Raw genomic sequence first — 15,122 nt, forward strand, 5'->3', positions numbered from 1 at the left:
GGACTACCCTGGGTGAGATTGTAGCTGAGTAGATGAGTAGTTGTGTTTGGCTCACTGGGGTGGAGAGAGAACCACATTCCTCACCCACAGCCCAGAGTCACTGGTCCAGGTCACAGCATGGGAGCATCAGCATGGCCTCGGGGAGGGGCAGGGACGAACTTTTTTCTTGTAGCTTACACACGGAAAAGGAAGGAAAGAGTGTCAAAGGCTGACCAGGGAGATACTCTGGCCTCTTCTAGAAGGGGACAGACACGGGAAGCCCAAAACTTGAGTCATTCACAGAGACAGGACACTTGAAGGGGCCCCGAAAAATTGTGAGCTTTAGACAAGAAGACAGCAAAGAGAGAGTAGATGGGAAGAGGCCCTTCTGGGGAACTGAATGTCCCACGGTCCCTGACCACCTTGCCATGATGGGTCCATTGCCTCACTGCACAGCATCTCTCTCTGTGGGCACGTCTGCCTTGCTCCCTGGAGGGATAAGGCGATGAGTGAGGGAGTTTGAGTCACCTGTAAACTGATTGCCCGTCCTGCCGCTTTCCGCCCTCCAGCATCTCTCCCCAGCCCCGGTGAGAGCTGGGCTGAGGCACCGTGCCTGCCACCTATAGCTGGCTCCTAAGCTTTTGTGTCCAGCGGTGCACACAAGGTTCCAGATGTGCTGAGGGGGGTGGGGAGGGGCTTGTCAGAGCCCCACGGAAGCAGTGGTAACCAGCTTTGTGTTCACTGGCACGCCGATTCAGCCACTTCATTGAAAGCCCAGGACGGTACTTGGGAAATGCTCCCGTTTGGTTGTCGTCCAAGTAGAATCCGATTTGGTCTCTCTGCTTTCGTTGATGCCACATTGGCATCTTTCATGAGCATTTCACAAACAGAGCCAAAGGGAGGCCTTTTAGGAGGTAGGGAGTGAATTACTTGTTTAGAACCTACCCCAGTGAGCCAAAACGCGCGAAAGAAAGAAACAGATACAGCTGCCCGGTGGTGTCTGTGGGGTGTGCTTTACCTGCTCTGGTGTCTCTCCGCGGCTAGTCTGCATCTCCCACCTCTGTCAGGACACTGTCTGTGTTATCCTCCTGGGGGTCCATACTCAGGGTGAGGGGCCCTTTCAGGTTTATTGTCTTTTGTTTAGCTTCAATCCTTGGAGAAGTTTTACCTGCTTGGGTTGGTTCCCTGTGGTGTAGGCAATAATCTACGTGCACCCGGTTTCAATACAAAAGCTGCTGATGGGGTGAGTTCATTTCCAAGGGCTGCCATAACAGATTAGCGCAAGCATTGTAGCTTCAAACAACGGAAATCTATTCTCTCTCAGATCTGGAGGCTAGAAGTGTGAAATCAAGGTGTCATCAGGGCCCTGCTCCCCTGAAGGTTCTAGGGAGGGGTCCTTCCTCGCCTCTTGCAGCTTCTCACGGCCCCGTGTTCCCTGGCTTGTGGCTGCATCACTCCAGTCTCTGCCTCTGCCTTCCCGTGTCCTTCTCTCTGTGTGTCTCTCTGTGTCCTCTCCTCTTCTTATATCCAGGCCTGCCCCGAATCAGTATATGAGTGCATCTTAACTAATTACATCTGCAAAGACCCTATTTCCAGTTAAGGAAATTCGGAGGGTCCAGGTGGACATGAATTTGGGGGGACACTATTCAACCCCACTGCAAGGGGTTACGGTGAAAATAAGTGTCCCTCCCTCCCTGGATTCCTGTAAGCATCCATGTTACCAGCTCCTTGTGCATTCTTCCAGATGTTCCATGCAAATATAAACAGATTCTTATGTCAGTATAAAACTTATTTTCTCTTTTCTTCCACTCGATGATGCGTAGAGTACACAGTGTGCTGTACTCTCACAATTTTTCTTGAATCTCCTTCCACCTCTCTGCACACAACGCCCCCTTGTTCCTTTCAGTGGATACGTAGAATCCTCTTGCATATTACTAGAACATATTTAGTGGTGGACATTTAGGTTGTTTTGAACAGAAATTAAAACAGCCTTATCTCCCCCAGATGCCGCCCTGCAGGTGGACACGGTGGTCCCCAATGCCACGGTGTCCGAGAAGGCGGCTTTCCAGCTAGACTGTAGCATCGTGTCTCGCTCCAGCCAGGACTCCCGCTTCGCTGTGGCCTGGTACTCCCTGAGGACTAAAGCTGGAGGGAAAAGGGGCAGCCCTGGCCTGGAAGATGGGGAGGAGGAAGGGGAGGAGGGGGAAGAAGAGGAGGAAGAGGACCCCACAGAGCGGACGGCCCTGCTGAGCGTGGGCCCAGACGCTGTCTTTGGCCCAGAGGGCAGCCCCTGGGAGGGCAGGCTTCGCTTCCAGAGGCTCTCCCCGCTACTCTACCGGCTCACAGTGCTGCAGGCAAGCCCTCGGGACACGGGCAACTACTCCTGCCGCGTGGAGGAGTGGCTGCCCAGCCCTCAGAAGGAATGGTACCGGCTGACGGAGGAAGAGTCCGCCCCCATCGGCATCCGGGTTCTGGACACAAGTGAGTTTTTCCAGTTTTCAGGGTGGGGGGGTGTCACTGTTGATTCCAGCTGTCCGGAAGATAAAATCAGAGCTTGATGGTGGACTACTAAGCAGTTTTCTTGCCTGTTGTGGGCATTTAGGATTTGACAACCAGTTCATATAACTGACCCTTGATTGCCCTTGGGAAAAATAGAGAGAGGAATTAAAGTGATAATTGAAGTGATGATCTTTATAATAAGCTTGATGCTCCACCAGATTCAATTTTCGTTGGATTTCATTATACAAGCGTATTGTTAGATGTTACCTTGTTAACTCGTTAGAATATCCAGCTTAGTCTCTTCTTAGCAAATCAGCAGCAGAAGAGGAAGAAAAAATAAAATGAAGTCTGAGTACCTCACTGCCACTCTCCCTTTTTCTCAAGTTCCTGAGTCATTTTTATTTCGGAGGGTAACTTGGAGGATTAGGTGGATTTTGCATGGTTAGTTGGGAAGAGCAGCCTAGAAGGGCAGTGGTGTTACAGAGCATCTGGAAAGAGCTCAGCAGCAGCTCTGTTAGCCAACAGCTATTGCTACAGAATGATCCAGAACCCAATGTTTTTATAATACCGAGGGACGCATGAACAGAGACTGGAGGAAATTCTTGCTGACCTGAATTATTAGCTCTAACGAGGAGCTCTTTTGGTTGGCCTTCTGTCAAAATGTGGAATTTAGCAGACTGAAAATGGTGTTTGTTATAGTAGAATTAGCCTATGATACAGAAATTAAAAATCGGCTAAAAATTTCAACTTCTTCTCAATCACAACATTTTATCAGATCATTTTCAGTTTTGTCAGCTTTTTCTTTTCTTTGATAACCTCCTGTTTATTAAATAGAACCTTATGAAATTGAGATTTCGTTGGTCAAAAGTGTTTGATATCACCAGTCTCATAGACCTTGGAAATCTAGTAAGTGTAAGTGTGCCTTAAATTTTCTTAATAATACTGATGAGCAACAGCTGTGCGGTAGAAAGGAAAGCCCCAAAAACCCCCCCAAAAAACCCTAAATCATACTTAGACCCCCTAACGATCTGCTGAATAACCCACTGTCCAAAAGTACAAGGGAAGGTGTTTAGACCACATTTTTTTCAGCCCACGGTGGCTGTCCAAACTTAGGAAACTTCATAGCACACAGGGATCATCCAGCAGCCTTATTTTACAGAGAAAATGCAGCCTCCCAGAGCCCAGGCTCCTGTCACAGAGCAGCAGTCCTTGATGAGGTCAGGGGTGTGAGGTTTCATTCTCCTCCGTATCCAGGAATAACTAACACTGTGTTCTGTGCAGCCACAGATACACTGCAGACATTTGTAAGTGGTCCATAATGACTTTTTAATTGATAACATTAATCAAGTGAGCATCATTTCTGGTAAAACTGCTCTCAGAAGCTGGTGGGTAGAGAATGTGTTCTGTTCCAAAGAAGCACATTGGCAGCAGAGCTAAGTGCAAAGGGACACGTAAAATACACCCAGGAAGGAGGTTCAGGCTGAAGTGGATTCAGCATCTTCACCACCCCAGATACGGTTGAGTTCACAATCAATAAATTACACTTTCTTGTGTGGCTTTCCAAGCAATACAACTGACTCCTAGTGGGAAATGGAGGCATGGCTTTGTTTGAACTTCCAGCTGTGTTGGAAGAGATGCGGTTGTGCAAACAAGAATACCAGGGTAGTCTGCCCTCCAGTAGTGGCAGGAGGGGAAAGACAGGGTGGATGCAGGAGTCCTGCCAAGTTGCATCCATGCAGTTGGGTGGGGTCTTCAGGAGTGAGTGAGAGTCCAGGTTCTCAGCCCTCATTGTCCTGTCACCCTCTCGGTCCTTTTCAGGTTCCACCCTGCAGTCCATCATCTGCTCCAACGACGCGCTCTTCTACTTCGTCTTCTTCTACCCTTTCCCTATCTTTGGCATCCTTATCATCACCATCCTGCTGGTGCGCTTCAAGAGCCGGAACTCCAGCAAGAACTCCGACGGGAAGAATGGGGTGCCCCTGTTGTGGATCAAGGAACCACACCTCAACTACTCCCCCACTTGCCTGGAGCCCCCTGTGCTCAGTATCCACCCAGGAGCCATAGACTAAGGGGACCCCTGGCGGTCATAAGCCACAGAGGAGCTGAGGCTCTCCCCACTGCCTCTTGCTCTGCGATCAGACAGCGGACAGCACCCGACCTCTGGGGCGCTCCCACGGAACGCGGTCGGACTTGCGAAGCGTTCGGAGTCGCCGCTCAGCCAGAGGCGGACCGCCTCCAGGTGGCAGCCTTGGTTGGTTATAGCTATTTTCGAGCAGGTGGCGCCATCCTGCCGAATTAGGTTGCTTGTTTCTGTTTTCGGTAATGTGGTGAGTAGCTCCCGGTGCCACGTCTACTCACTGGTTTATATAGCATTCTCAGATATAGATGTTACAGGGGTTCTTATTCTTTGTAAGGGACGCTTTTTCAATCCCTTTGGTTTACGCTTTTTGGATTCCGTCATGTTGTGGACAAATTACCCTTAAATACGACTGATGGCAGCAGGAAGGACGAACTTTATAGCGCAAAGGAATCTCTTCCAAGACTTTTTTTCATTTTTGCACACTTGAAAATGCCACCCATGGATCAAAATATACCCAAACAGTTTTTACTTCCTTAACGAGACTTGAAAATTATGTGTAGTGTGGGCCCAATTTGTATCTTATATTTTCCCTCAGCTGGAGCTGTTGGAACCACTTTGTAGTCAAGATGAAAGCATTGAATTTTGCTTCAAAGAACTGTATGTACAAGATAAATCCTGCATAACCCCACTAGGAGTAGATAGCGCCCAGCCTAGCCTATCTGTTGGGGAGGCAATAGGCTTCATCCCAACCTTGCCAAAAAATGAGCAGACTCTGTTGGAGAATGAGTCAGAAGCTCCAAACAGCACATACTTTGCAACTTAAAGTGGGCAGAGGGCTGCTTTTCGCAGCCCTTTCAGATTGATCAAAGCCACTGATTAGTGAAAGGAACCAAGGCTGGTCGTTGGCTTGGTCTGTTCTGCAAGGGCAGTCTCTGACTGATAATTGCGAGCAGGAGGGTTTCTATTTTCAGGTGCTTTGCCAAACTCTTAAGGGAAAATGGCCAGTGAGCCTGCAGAGGGCCCAGCAGCCCCCACATACACTGTCGGGAGGCACTGGGGGCTGGCTGACAGCTAAGGTTCGTGAACGTTGGGACAGTCAGCCAGCGGTGAGGGGGGGTTTCCAGAGCCAGCCACTGTAGAACAGGGAGGAATAACTACCTCCCTGGAGATATGAAGACTAGGTTTTCCTTCTTCCTTCCAATTAGATTTTTCTCAAAGATACGGATGTCTCTCTCCTTCGCCGTTTGACCTGCATCTCACTGCCATAAGAATATCTGCCCAGGTGAGGCCCAGACGCGGCCCTTTGTAATCTTTATGGATTACCTCATCTCAGCAGAAAGTGATCACATGCCTTTGTCCGTGGATTTTTTCTCTTTCCCTTTCTTGGCTCTTGTTTGTGGCTTTAGGTGATTTGGTTGTCCACTGCTGTGGCAGCTTATCATTTGAATGCCCCTTAAAGCCTGGCGAAGGCCAGCGTCACCTGTTATTTCACACTTGCTGGGCAAGATGCCGGGCTCCGGAGCATCATCGGTTGCAAGTGTTTCCTTTTGTGCACTCCATGAAGATGTTTTCCTGCCCTGGCTTTCTCAAGTTTTGCTGGCCACAAGTTCCATCTCCCTTCCTTATGAACTTGCAGCTTGAATTCCAAGGGAGTTCCCACTTTGGAAAAAACCTCCAGGGATTCTGGAACTAGGTCTAACCAGAGAGATTAGTGTGAAACCCTGTTCTGGGACAGAACAGACTCCAGGGGAGCGCTATAGGATTCCAGGCCACGTGGGTACTGATCCTCATTGGCGTGTGCGGGTGTGCAGGGGGCCTGGGTGCTCGGCAGGTGCTTTGATGTGTCATAGCCAAGGGGGAAGCAAGGCAACTGCCTGACCGTCTTCTGAGGGGCTTGCATAGCCTGCCTTCTCTCCCTCCCAGATACACCAGTCCTCTCCTGTGAGACTGTGTAGGCACGGCCGCCTGAATCCCACTGAAGCCTCATGGGCGCATCCCCATTTCTTGTGCTGCATCAATGCTGTAGAGGTTACACAGCAGGCGCAGTGTTGAGGACATAAGGCGGTCTTTGGCCCCATTTCTTCACTTCAGGGTGTGGGCTTTCAGTGGGAAATTGCTGGACCTTAATTCATAGTCAGCTCGAGAAGACGATGTAAATTCCCTCTGTCTGAAAGGAAAGATGCCGGAGGGCTGGCTGGAACTGGGACGCCTAATGAAGATCTGAGTTTGAATTGGTTCACAGAAGAAAGAAAAGCCAGTGCTGCACATAAGTAAGTGAAGCACTTGCAGGAGATTTGAAAGGAAAAAAAGAAACCGAAGCCAGTATTTTAATAACTTTTTTTTTTTTTCTGTGCGTTTTCTATTGGGCCAGGGGATACTGTCAAAGGGTGAGCTTTTCAGCTTTCTATGAAAATCCCCAGGACCTTCTTTCTTTGGCCATTTCTATGGAAATGTGGCGTCAGATGAGTGATAATGGTGGCCTCCGGTGGCTGGGAAACCTCACTGCAAGTTGCCTACAGGAGAGACACGCAGAGGAAAGCTGCCGACTGCTCTCTTGACTTATCTACATCTACGATGTTGCATTGATGAAAAACGACACTGTGCTAGGCCCGTTCCAGGACATGGATATGACCACACCCTCTTTCCCTAGGGTGTTTCTGTAGCAAGTTTTCATATTCTTTTCAAACAATGGTTTCTCTGCGTTAACTTTTGAAGAAGAAAAAAAAGAGGTAGGGTAGGCAAACTACCCATGCATGATGTAGAGAGCTGTTGATTTGTTTTTGTTTTTTTAAAGGAAAACTATTTGTAAGATGTTGCACTAAAATGTTTTATATACACTTCAGAGACCTGTAGTAAATTATGTTGAAAATACGGCTGTTTACATTGACTAGAGTCCACTGTCCTTCTTCCTCCTCGCTAATCAGCCACTCTGTCCACGGAGCTATGCCCTGGGGGCCTGGAGTCCTGCCCCTGACTTTGGCTTGCTAAACTCAGGGTTTGTGAATTGCGGCTTCTATTATCACGCCTCACCCCCAGTGCAAGTGGCACCTTTGTACAAGTGATAAAAACCACCCCTTTCTCAAGACACTTCACTCTCAGCTGCTGAAAATGTACGTATATCACACATACATACACATCCACCCTGACTGTCAAGGCCCGAGTCGTGCACCGCTCAACACACAGGCCTGGAGGCCTGACAGGCCAGTTCAGAATCTAGCTTTCTTTTGGGTGGGAGTGGGGTGGAGGTGGAGAGACAGGATGCAGTGAGAGGAGACTGATAGAGGAGGGGAGCAGGAACCTGGGACAGCGTTCTCCTTTGTCTTGGCAGCAAGAGCACACCCTCTTCTTCAGACTCTGTCGTATTGTCCTGACAGTGAAATGCTCAGCAAGCCTTTTCCAGGATGGAGGAAAGCGCAGGAGCTGCGCATTCCCGTGCACTGAGCCCATGGAACACACCCATCTCTGTTCCCTGCACAACTCAAATGCTGGGAGGTTTTGGGGGGAGTTCACCACATCTGCAAATTGAGAAGAATAATAGAATGTTTAAAGCTATAGCAGCGACACGTGATTAGTCAGAACCCATCTGTAATTCTTTAAAATTCACAGAATGCAAAAGGAACTAGATGGAGGTAAAAAGCAGAAGGAGGTACTTCCTTTTCTTCTTCTTCTTTTTAAGACTCAAGCCTTTCAAGGGCTTTAATATGTGCTTTCCTCTGCTCCCCAGCCCCATTTGCTGCATCCTTATCAACTTCTTGCAGCTGCTGGCTTGGTCGGGAGTTGAAATGTGACTGTTTATCTCCTGGGTACCCAGAATGGTTCCATGTTGAGTCTTATGTATTATTTTTGCCTAATTTTTTCCAAATGCTCTCTTTTGGCCAGGGAGCATTTTAAAAAGGGAAACAGAGTATTATGGAATAAAGATTACCCCTCCACACACACACACCCTTGGTGCAAATCCGCCCAGGGTTGATATAAATGAAGTGAATATACACTTCCATATGGGGCAAGGACGATTTTCACGTATGCAGGATTAGAATCAGTGTTTTGCTCTGTCTTTCTAGGATTCCCAAGCTTCTTGGGTGTAGTTCCAAGCTTGGCAAGAACTAGAGCCAGAGAACTAGAGTGGCATGCTGGGAAGAGCAGCAGCCCATCCACGCCACAGAAGCAGACTGAACGAGCCCTCCTTTTTTCCCTTCTAGTCCATGATTCTTTACAGTGACGAGCAGATAAAACTGGACCTCTCAACACTGGTCACAGGATGTAAAATACATCCAGCCCTCCTTTGGGTGGCCAGTGCTCAGTATATGGATAGGGCCGTTTGGCCCATCTGCCTAGTGCATTGCAGGTCCAGCCTTTCTGAGCCACTTTTGACTCATGAAGTCTGCTAGACCAGGCATATAAGGGCTTCTAAAACTGTTTGCTGGAAGCACAGCATTTCTCTTGATGAAAGAGCTGGCACCATTCGTTGGCCAGAGAAGCAGCCAATCGAGGAAGACCTACTAAACCATTCCTTGCCTTATACCTGGAGACCATGACCTGGGGAACACTTCCCAGCCCAGGTGACTGGGCAGTCCTTTCCTCAGCCCTGCTCTTGAGGGGGCTGACAGCTTTTGCTGGCCAGTCCAAACAGCAGTATAGCTGCCCATCCTGTATGAAAGGGTAAGAGTGGTACTTCGGACTTACCCTGGGTTGGACTCCCAGTTCTGCACCTTACTCTGTGTCCTTGGGCAAGTCATTTACCTTCTCAGAGCCTCAGTTTCCTAATCTGTAAAAACAAGGGCAGCAATAAGATTAAATTAATGCAGGTAATGCACTTAACACAGGGCTTGGCTCATAGTAAGTACTCAACAGATGTTTGCTGTTGTATCACTTCCCAGCTCAGAAACTTTGAGGGGCTCCCCGGTGTTTAAAGTTCTGATTCCATCTTACCTTTCCAAGTTAGCCCGAGTTCTTACCAGCCCAGAGCAGAGGAGAAACTTGATCTTCTCACATGTTGTGCTACACACTGTACCTGCCTTGTGTTCCCAATATCTTCAGATGATAGGGAATGTCTAAGCTCATGGTACAGAACATCAGTCCCAGAAATTTCACGGATATAGACAGCTTTTACAATTTCATGGCTAAGAAATAATTTATGAATTCCTAACAGGGCAGTTCAAGTGTCTTGAGTGGAGGTCCCCACCTGAGGATGATGGTAATGACAGCAACAATAAAGCACACTTCCACCGCTTCACAGCTGGCAAACATGTTGGTGTTTGTTGGGACGTCAGAGAGTCCCGTTCAAGAGTCCCCCTCATGGGAGGAGTTTCCTGCTCACATGGTAACGAAGAGTTCCCTCAACTGCAATGGCTGAGCAGGGATCATTCTGGTGCCACTGTCTGAAAGAATGGGGGCTGACCGGGAGACTGATGCCAGTAGCTGGTTCTGGGAATACAGTAGTAATTGAGTCTGGGATCAGATGGATTTGAGGGGAGAGGACTAGTGAATAAGATGCGGAATTCCAAGCGCCCGCTGCAGCACGAGGGAGAGAGGTTTGGGGAGGCCAAACGGAGAGGGAGTGAGCAGCGAGGGCGAGTCCACAGTAGAGATGGAGGAAGAGTGAAACAAAGAGGAAACGGAGAAAGGAGAAACCCAAGGCTGGAAATCCCAGTTCCCAGTGAGGGAGTGTTGGGGTGAGGTCCGTCTTAACGAGAAGGTGGCTGCACTTGAATAAGAAGCAGGCACTTGGGGGAGGGGTATTGGGGCCGCACCAGGGGACCCCACACAGTCTAGCAGTCGTCTAGAATGTTGCCCGTTTCCTTTTGTCTTAATATTTGAGGAAGCTGTCTTGTCCAGGGTCGTAGTAGCGAAGTGACTGGCAGGAAAAGCGAGGCTGCGCGACTGCGGCTGCTGGAAAGCGCTGAAGGAATAAAGCGCTTCAGAACCTCCCTGTCCCGGCACAGAGCTCTGCTGTCACCTCCAGCCGAGTGGGGCGCAGTTTTCGGGGAGCGACGGTCCGATACCCCCGGCTATGGGGGCGTCTCCATCACGTTCCAAATGCCAAGGAAAAGTGCGGGAGGTGCGGGAGGAACGAGGATAAACCTGGTGTGAAAACGCAAGCCACTTTTGGGGGAGAGCTCCACAGAGGAGGGGGGGGGCGGCAGAAGAGCAGGAAGTACCCGGGGCCCAGACGGCGTTCTCGGGAGGGGAAGAAAACGCGCGCCAAGACGTCATCCGGGGCCTGGCGGGACGCGCGGGGCGGGGCGCACCGCGGGGCGGGCTCTCTCTCCGTCCCGCAGGCCGAGGCGACGCCCGGCTGGGTCCCTGTCGCGGAAGCTGGCCCGTCCGCTATGGCCGCGGGGAGCGCCGCGGGGTGGGCCGTGGGGGCCCTCGGAGTGGTCTGCCTGTTGCTCCGGTTGGGTGAGTGGAGGCCTCCCCCGGGAGCCCGCGGGGACCGGCAGCGCGGGGTGTCAGTGGCCCCAGGGCTCCAGGGTCGGGTGGACGGGCGCGGCCCGAGGCCGCTGCAAGGTGGGGTGGTGGGGTTGGCGTGGGGCACGCAGCCCGCGCGCGGGACTTGGTCGTGTCACCCACAGGTCTCCCTAGGGTGGTCAGCAGGAAACGTCGACCGCAGGCTCTGAAGCCTGTTTGGGGAAAAGAGGGACGCGACTCCTTCTCGTTCACCTCCCCTAGGCTCTTTCCTCCCTCTGGGGAGCCTTCTTAACCTCCACGATCCCCGATTCCCGCTCGTGTTCCTCCGGAAGGGGTGCCTTTTCAGTGCGACTCAAGTGACTAAGTTACTGCTTCCAGCCGGAGGTGCCGTAGCGCAGAACTTGAGGGGAACTTGGTTCGCTGCTTCCGCAGCGCGGGAGCTTGTCTCGGGCTGGCCTCCCTGGCCAAGGAACGCGCTCTTTGCGCGCGCGCCGGCCTCCGCGCTGGGGGTGGGCGCGCTGCGGCCAAAGCCAAGTATGCCCGCGCCCGCGCGGAGGGCGGCAGTTTAGAACTGCCCTGCGGCGGGGAGGCGAGGGCCTCAATTCAGAATTCCTAAGGAGTGTCGGCTGGTCCCCTTTCCCCTCCCTTCCGGACATGAAAGGACTAACATGTGAGTGTCTAGGACTGTGTTCATCCCTTTCACGCTTCTTCAGCTAAATCGTCACGACAGCGCCATGAAAGTTATCTTTGTCCAATTTTTTACCTCCCCACCCTTAGCAACCTCTCCCCACACAGGCCCCTAGTTAAGTCATAACCAAACCCCTGAAGCATAGTAACAACCCCCTTAACTAGTACTTCATTTCTTGGAATTTCCTGCCACCGGCCCCTTAGCCCACACCCCTGATGAACCTCCCCTCTCCACTCTGCGTTCAGCGTTTATTGAGTGCCTTTGGGGTGCATGCATCTGTGGCTTACAGCTTGCGGAATGGGGGGAGGGGGTTGAGATACGTTCAAAAGAACCTACAGTGTAAGGCACAGAAGTAAATGTTGTAAGAGAGGTAAAGCGCCGTGGGCGTGCAGGGGGAAGACAGCAACATCTTTTGTGAAATCAAATATCTTTTGTGAAGCAGAAACTTCATGGAAGGGAGGGTATTTGAACCTGGCCTCCGAGGACAGGTGGTATGTGAACATGCCGTGATGTGGGAAAAGATTCCAAGAGCAGGAGACCAGGAAAGAAAGACAGGAGAGCAGGGTGTAGAGGGTGACCTTGGGCAGTAGGGAGTCATCAGTGTCACTGGAGAGTTGCAGTGCCCACGGGAGCTTGAGGCCCCCTAGGGGAGCCCTGAATGTCCTCTTTGGGAGCTGGGATTCTCTTCTGCAGGCGAAGGAGACCTCTTTCTGGGCCTGACAGGATCAGAGCCATCCACTTAGGAAGAATTAATCTGGCAGCAGTAAAGAGAAATGATTGTAGTTGAGAGGAATTGGAGGTGGGGGACCAGGGCAGGTACCATCACAGACCCCAAAGAGCTGTGAGGGTTTCATATGCTGGTGGCTATGGGCAGGAGGGAGAGGCATATACAGAGGTTGAAGGGATAAGGTAACTCCTCCAGAGGCACAGGTCTCTCCCCGGTCCCAGAATGCACCTTTGGTCACTACTGCCTGCTCTATGCTGTCTCTTCAACTGAAAACCCGGTTTACCCATCAAGCCACACCTCCTCTAGGAAGATCCTCTGAACTAGCTGGTTTCTCCCACCTAATTCATTTATTTATTCAGACGTCATTTCGTTCCTCAAGCATGAATATCGCCTTCTCTGAATAGGCTTTGCGCTAAGGGAAACCGTGTAGGTCTGCAGTGAGCCCTTTGGGGGCCAAGCCCACCTCACTAGGGAAAGCTGCCTAACAGTGATGAAGAGTATCTGCTCCCAGAGAGATGCCTGGCCTCTGACCTGGCCCCGCTCCTCGCAGTTAAAACTTCTGGAAGTTACCTTACTTCTGTGTGCCTCCACACCTTTGCCTTTAAAGAGAGCGCCACTCACATGAGAGAAAGGATAATGATAATATCTGCTTAATAGGATGACTGTGAGCATCAGCCATTCATCACGCACTTATGGACTATCAACTATGTGTCAGCCCTGGGAAGCTTACATTATAGTGGGGGAGAGACAGTAAGGAAATAAAGCAGTAACTATGTAGTTGTTGGGTGGTGGTGAACATTTACTAATATAGAGATTACTAGTGCAGAGGCAAGGGAAATGGAAGTGGTTAATAGTTCCTTTTAATTTTCTAAAATTCTGGAAGATTTAAAATCTTTAGAATAGTTGCCAAAATAGTAAAGTGAACACTCACACACCTTTCTTCTTGAATCACCACTTATTAACATTTTATCACATTTGGGTTACATCTCTATATATACACCCACACCCATCCAGTTAACTTTTTTGTTGTTGTTGTTAAATCATTTGAGAATTGCAGTTCTTATGACAATTTAACCCTAAGTATTTCAACGTAGGTCTTTTTTTTTTTTTTAATATTTGTTTATTTATTTTGGCTGTGCCACGTCTTAGTGGTGGCACGCGTGCAGGATCTAGTTCCCCAACCAGGGATTGAACCTGGGCCCCCTGCATTGGGAATGAGTAGTCTTACCCACTGGACCACCAGGGAACTTCCAACATAGGTCTTCTAAGAATAATATGTTTGCAGTTAAGCCCTGGCACCATTATCACAGTCAGGAAATATAGCTTGATACAATACTGTTTTCAGATAGGGTCCAGAAGCCGATCTTGGATCACACACCAGATTTGGTAGTCATTCCTCTTTAATCCCCTTAAATCTAAAAATCTAAACTGTTGCCAGCTTCTTCTTCTTTTTTTTTTTTTTTTTGAGGTACGCGGGCCTCTCACTGTTGTGGCCTCTCCCGTTGCGGAGCACAGGCTACGGACGCGCAGGCTCAGCGGCCATGGCTCATGGGCCCAGCCGCTCCGCGGCATGTGGGATCTTCCCGGACCGGGGCACGAACCCATGTCCCCTGCATCGGCAGGCGGACTCTCAACCACTGCGCCACCAGGGAAGCCCAAGCCAGCTTCTTTTTTTCTTTTTCTCTTTTCTACTTTACGGTATTGCCCTTTTTGAAGGGGTCTGGACTAGTTTTTGTTTTTTTTTTTTATAAAAATGTCCCTCGATGTTGAAGTACATGCTTAGATTCTGGTTTAAACATTCCTGGGCAGGAATTCGCACAGGTGTGCATCTCATCAGGCTGCAGATGCAGTCCATTTGTCTCATTATTGGAGACGTTAATGTTGATGATTTGGTTAAGGTGAGGTCCACCAGATTTCTCCATTGTAGAGGAGAAAATACAAGCGTGTGAGTACAGATTTTGCATGCTCGGTTCCAAACCACTGGAAATATCGCAATAAAGCCAGTCATAACGAGTTTTTTGATTTCCTAGTATATTTAAAAGTGATGTTTATACTATACTGTAGTCTATTAAGTGTGCCATAGCATTATGTCTAAAAAAATGTACATACCTTAATTAAAAGATACTTTATTGCTAAAAAATGCTAACTACCATCTGACAGTGCAGAGTTGTCACAAAACTTTAATTTGTAAAAAAACACAATATCGGGCTTCCCTGGTGGCGCAGTGGTTGAGAGTCCGCCTGCCGATGCAGGGGACACGGGTTCGTGCCCCGGTCCGGGAAGATCCCACATGCCGTGGAGCGGCTGGGCCCGTGAGCCATGGCCGCTGAGCCTGCGCGTCCGGAGCCTGTGCTCCGCAGGGGGAGAGGCCACAACAGTGAGAGGCCCGCGTACCGCAAAAAAAAACCCCCAAAACAAAAAAAACCACAATATCTACAAAGCACAGTAAAGCAAAGCACAATAAAATGGGTATGTCTGTAATACCTGATTCATTAAGTAACACTTTGAGATTGTGTGAATATCCTGTTTTCCAACAATCTTTCACCCAATGTTTTACAACCCAGTGGCGATTCTTCCCGCTAAAATGTTTGTAGATAGCAATTTTGTATCCCTATTTTGTTTATACTTTATTGACATTCTTCAGTAACAAAGAGCTTCTGCACCTCCCTTTTTAATTTTCTTTTTTTTTTTTTAATACTAGTAAGGACTCGTGTATTATTTAAGATGGCATTCCTGTCATT

The 15,122-nt window shown here is 49.6% G+C and overlaps 2 protein-coding genes across 4 annotated transcripts in view; both read left to right on the forward strand.

The window, feature by feature from the left end:
• IGSF3 (immunoglobulin superfamily member 3) overlaps nt 1–4,547 on the forward strand; it is a gene marked incomplete at both ends in the record, with an annotated part of 94,642 nt that extends 90,095 nt beyond the window's left edge. For all 3 annotated transcript variants that reach the window (XM_082832585.1, XM_082832586.1, XM_082832587.1), the window contains 2 exons: nt 1,984–2,460; nt 4,297–4,547. In XM_082832585.1, the coding sequence (XP_082688711.1) occupies nt 1,984–2,460; nt 4,297–4,547 (728 nt within the window). The remainder of the gene's footprint in view (nt 1–1,983; nt 2,461–4,296) is intronic.
• A 6,301-nt stretch (nt 4,548–10,848) lies between these two features.
• The window catches only part of CD58 (CD58 molecule), a 44,153-nt gene continuing 39,879 nt past the window's right edge, over nt 10,849–15,122 (forward strand). The window contains exon 1 of the mRNA XM_082832362.1: nt 10,849–10,957. Within this exon, the coding sequence (XP_082688488.1) occupies nt 10,888–10,957 (70 nt within the window). The 5' untranslated portion in view covers nt 10,849–10,887. The remainder of the gene's footprint in view (nt 10,958–15,122) is intronic.

Source organism: Leucopleurus acutus, assembly GCF_964270905.1.
Source record: "Leucopleurus acutus genome assembly, chromosome: 2".
Taxonomy (NCBI): Eukaryota; Metazoa; Chordata; class Mammalia; order Artiodactyla; family Delphinidae; genus Leucopleurus; species Leucopleurus acutus.